This window comes from Carlito syrichta, unplaced genomic scaffold (genome assembly GCF_000164805.1).
Source record: "Carlito syrichta isolate Samal-C Ts95f unplaced genomic scaffold, Tarsius_syrichta-2.0.1 Scaffold305635, whole genome shotgun sequence".
NCBI classification, from domain to species: domain Eukaryota; kingdom Metazoa; phylum Chordata; class Mammalia; order Primates; family Tarsiidae; genus Carlito; species Carlito syrichta.
The window spans coordinates 20,075-25,115 of record NW_007249731.1 but is presented as its reverse complement, the minus strand read 5'-3'; the positions used below and the strand labels follow the sequence as shown (position 1 = coordinate 25,115).

Genomic DNA, 5,041 nt, shown 5'->3' with positions numbered 1-5,041 from the left:
TGAAGCCTCACTGCTTCCCCGCCCCCCCCCCCGCTGTGCCGCCCAGTTCCTAGTATCTGCTTGGCCTGGGGTTGGGGGCCGCTGCCTCATCGTCTGCCTTGGGCCTTCCTCAGCCAGCACCATGTGGTGAGAAGCAGGAGCCCAGCTTTCTGAGGGCCTAAGGCTTTGAGGCAGGATGATCTGCCTTGTTGCTGGGAAGCAGCAGGGCTGACTGTGACCCCACACGCCAGACAGAGCTGGGCTCATGGCAACTATTCAGATCAAGCCAGGTATTTCATTAAAGACACGCTCAAGACTGCGGCTGACGCTGTTTATTCCCACTGGCTTTCCACTGCTGCAGGGTAATGTCCTCCCACCACAGTGTCCACCATCTCCTGCAAGTGAAGAGGTCCCCATCCCCAGGCCTGGAAAGCTACTGGTCCACCCTAGTAGTCCTGGGCGGGGAGGGTGATCTTGCGGATGAATTCGTCGTACTGCACGGTGCCGGTGGGCTCGATGCCCGCCTCCCGGAACAGCTCGTCCACTGCAAGAAACCACGGTGGCAGTCAGGCTGGCCCCGGTGACGGGCCATTCCACCGTAGGCTCTGGGGGGGCCAGGCCAGCCCAAGGCCTCCCCGGGCATCCAGCTGGCCTTTCCTGAAGGCAGAAGGTGAACCAGGGAACAGAAAGGGTCCCAGCCCACCTAGAGGCCATGGGCCAGCTGATGGTCGGCCCCTTGCTGGGCAGGAGCAGAGGATCTTGGCGAGGACTTGGTCCCTGAAGCTACCCCATGCCCATGTCTCTGGAGCCTCAGCCCACCTCTTGGCTCCGTCCCAGGACCGGCCTCGCACTCTTGCCTTCTCTTCCAAACCGGCATTCCCCACCCACCCCAGGGAGGACCTAGTGACAAGCGGTGTCTGCTACCATTCCCTCTAAGCACGTGTGTTTGGGGGACGGAAGGTTTACGTGAGAAAAATAAACCCAACTATGTAGAAAGCGCCAAGCAGACAAAACCACCCTTGTTCTAAACTGCCCCAAAGCCACTCTTTGTGCTTGTTTCTTTTGGCTCTGGGTTCCCGGGACAAGACACCAGCCTGTTCCCATGTTGGCAGGAAGAGCCCTTCCAGCCTGTGTCCACGGCAGCCTTTTGTGGCCATCCTCAGCCTCCCAAAAGCTCCTCCCTGCCCTGGCCAACTTCCCAACCCTGCGTCCTCCACACGCAGTCCTGGGCAGCTGGAAAACACGTGCCAGCGTGGTGGCTCTCACCTATAATCCTGGAACTTTGGGAGGTCGAGGCAGGAGGAGTGCTTGAGGCTAGGAGTTCAAGACCAGCCTGGGCAACATAGCGGGACCCCATATCTACAAAATTCTTCTTACAGAATTAGCCAGGTGTGGTGACATGGGCCTATAGTCCCAACTACTCAGGAGGCCGAAGCAGGAGGATCGCTTGACCCCAGGAGCTGGAGGCTATGGTGAACTATGATGGCACCACTGCACACCAGCCCAAGCGACAAGAGACCCTGTCTCTGAAAAATAAAAAGTAAGATAACAGACTCCCAATTCTGCCATTTGGCAGCCCCTCACTCCACCTGCTTCCACATCAGGAGAAGGGGACGCCTAGCTGAAGGCCCACGGTGAAGCCCACCAAAGGCGAGGCCCAAGTGGAGGCCGCTGCGGCCCCCGCTGTCTGTGGGCTCCCGCCCCCGCCTCCAGGCACCGCCTACCTTCCCTGTGGGTGAGCCTCTCCCCAAGGCTGGTGAGCTTGGTGCGCAGCTCAGAGGCTGCCAGGAAGCCTGTCTTGGCCTTGTCCGCCATCAGCATGGCCAGCAGGATCTCCTTGTGCGGGTCCTCCTGCCCCAGCTGTGTGTGCAGGATGGCCAGGAACGTGGAGAAGTCCAGCTCCCCGCTCCTGTCTGATCCAGAGGCGGCGCTGAGCAGAGCTGGGGCTCTTCTGGGGAGGCCAGGGGCCTCCTGCCCGACCCTCACGGGGCTCCGGGGCCCCCTGGGGCAGGGGAGGCCCGATCATAGCCACTCCCTGGCCTTTGCTTCAGCAGTGTTCTCAGTGGCTCTGTTGACTATCGCCCCATTTTGCTGCTGAGGAGACGGACGCTTGGAGAGCAGAGCCAGTCACAGAGCAGTGGCAGGGCCACCACGGGCTGGCCTCCGTCGCCTCCTTCCTGCCTGAGCTGGAGCGAACTGGCCCACGTGTCTGTTCCCCCTTTGGTGGCCCCCACAGCATATCTGCCAGGTGGACCCGCGACCCCCTCGGGCCTCCAGCCTCGGCTCCAGCCTAGCCTCTACACACCCATCTCCCAGGGCCCGCGGGGCTGTGACTGCAGGAAGTCAGCACTTCTCCGGCCCAAAACGTCCCGTTTAGAGGAGACGGATCAGGAAAGCCAACACCCCTTTGGAGCCGGACACAGGGGCTGTTGGGGTTTCAGGCCACTAGGCCTGCCCGGCCTCCCCAGGAGAGTCTCCCAGTGTCACCACAGGCACTTTGATGGGCCCACCTGGGAGATACACTGAGGCCCAGGAAGCAGCCCGCGGGCTCCAGGCCATGTGCACATGCCAGGTCGGCCCCTCCCCTGGCCAGTCCCTCTCCCTGAGTGTCCAGCCCACTGTGCAGACAGCCACTCCCTTGTTCTTTCTTTAAAGACACACACACTGGGCGTGGTGGCTCATGCCTGTAGTTCCAGCTGCTCAGGAGGCTGAGGTGGGAGGATGGCTTGAGTCCAGGAATTCAAGGTTACAGCAAGCTATGATGGAGCCACTGCAGTCCAGCCAGGGGACAGAGTGAGACCCCCGAGTTAAAAAAAAAAGCAAAGCTTGTTTGTTTCTGATCATAAAAGTCCTCTATGTTCTCCGATTGAAAATAGAGGAAGGCTGGGTGCAGTGGCTCACACCTATAATCCCAGCAGTTTAGGAGGTTGAGGTGAGAGGATTGCCTGAGCCTGTGGGTTTGAGACCAGCCTGGGCAACTTGGCGAGACCTCATCTCTACAATAAATCAAAAAATTAGCCAGACGTGGTAGCATACGCCTGTAGTTCTGGCTACTTGGAAGGCTGAAGTGGAAAGATTGCCTGAACCCAGCAGGTCGAGGCTGCGGTGGCTGGGAGCGTGCCACTGCCCTCCAGCCTGGGTGACAGAATGAGAGTCCAACTCAAAAAAAAAAAAGAAAAAAGAAAGAAAATAGAGGAAACAACAGGCCCGGTGTGGTGGCTCACGCCTGTAATCTCAGCACTTTGGGAGGCCAAAGCAGGAGAATTGCTTGAGGTCAGGAACTTGAGACCAGCCTGGGCAACATAGTGAGAACTTGTCTCCACAAAAAAAGGCAGGGGGAGGAGAAAGGGAGGGAGTGGGGAAAGCAGGGAAAGGGGAATCCAGTAAACAAAGTAAAAGCAAGGAAGGTGCCCGCAGTCTATCCCAGAACACTCAGGATATTCTGGGGTTTCTTCCCGACCTTCCCACAGTCGTGTCCTGTTCAGGTCAGTCTTTGGAATCGGAGGCCTAGGTTGCAACCCTGCCCCCATCACTGCAGCCACTGGCAGCAGCGACCCTTGCCCTCTGCCTGCAGGGACCCCTCCTCAGGGCATGAGCTGAGCCCGTGGTTGCTCGCAAGGGCCACGTCCTCTAGCTGCACACCCATGCCTGCATTCCTCCCCGCGACCCCAGGTCCTCGCAGGGACCAGGACGCCTGAGACACTTCTGGCTGGTGCCACCCAGCCCGTCCCTCTCACAGCCCATGGCCCACTCCCGTCCCCATAACCCCCCACCCCCACGACCCATCAGCTCACCGATCCCATGGGTCTGCAGGTGCCGCTGCACCTCCCCTGGCGTCGGGCTGGCGCCCAGGCACCGCATGGCCACCAGGAGGTCTGCGGCCGCCATCTTCCCCCGCTGCCGCTTGTCGTACAGGGAGAAGCACTCCTTGTACTCTGGGGAGGGGGAGGTTAGGTGTGCCCTCCACTCCACCTCCCCAAGCCCCTCTGCCTCTCCCCCACATCCACCCACCCTCTCCATACTCTCTCCACCTCTTCCCCCTCTCCCCCTCCCCTCTACCTCTGCCCCCTCGACTCCACCTTCCTCTCTCCCATTCCCCCTCCACCCCCCATGCCCCTCTCCACCTCTCCGCTCTCTCCCAAGCCCAGCTCCTCTTCCTCTCCTTTCTCCTCCTCTTCCTTTTGCTACCCACCTCCCAAGGTTGCCAAATGTAGCAAATAGAAATACAGAACCGCCAAGTTCAACTGAATTCAGATAAACATTGACTACATTCTTACTACAGACATGGCCCAAATTTTTCATGGGATATACTTATACTAAGAAAGTATTTGACTGTGCTGGTGGCTCACGCCTGTAATCCCAGCAATTTGGGAGGCCGAGATAAGAGGATCACGAGCCTAGGAGTTCGGGACCAGCCTGGGCCACAGTGAGACTTCATCTCTACAATAAATAACAAAATAAGTTGGGCATTGTGGTGCGTGCCTGTAGTCCCAGCTACTCAGGAGGCTGATGTGGGAGTGTCACCTGAGTCCAGGAGGTCGAGGCTGTGGTGAGCTGTGATCGTGCCACTGCACTCCAGCCTGGGTGACAGAGACCCCCGACTCAAACAGATAAATAAACAAAAATTTGAAAGCATCTGTTGTTTGTTTGAAATTCAAACGTATCTGTCTCCCCCTCCTTCCCCTCCTCCTTGTCCCATTCCCTCCTCCCTACACAGCTGACTGGACCACCCGGCACAGGACAGCTCTCCTCCAGGGCCACCAGAGAGGGGACGCCCAGGGCCAAGCCCCCAGACCCGGGATTGCCAAGACACAGATGGATGATAGCACCCCCGGGTCTGCGCGAGGACCAGACACTGCTTCCAGGGCCTGTTTCAGCAGAGATGGGAGGGGTGGGGTGCCTGGGGGGGAGGAGATGGGGGAGTGAGGGTGCCTGGGGGGGAGATATGGGTTTTGGGGTGCCTGGGGGGAATCTTCAGGAGAGGCAGGATGGGTGGGGATGCCTGGGGAGGAACTTCCGGAGAAATAGGGGAGTGGAGGTGCCTGGGGAGGAGAGATGGGAG

At 59.2% G+C, this 5,041-nt stretch overlaps 1 protein-coding gene across 1 annotated transcript in view; it reads right to left on the bottom strand.

Annotated features, from left to right (window-relative positions):
* Positions 1-329: 329 nt before the first annotated feature.
* The window catches only part of CALML4 (calmodulin like 4), a 5,560-nt gene continuing 848 nt past the window's right edge, over positions 330-5,041 (bottom strand). The window contains 3 exon segments of the mRNA XM_021714365.1: positions 330-523; positions 1,704-1,892; positions 3,774-3,914. Coding sequence (XP_021570040.1) covers positions 426-523; positions 1,704-1,892; positions 3,774-3,914 — 428 coding nt within the window. The 3' untranslated portion in view covers positions 330-425.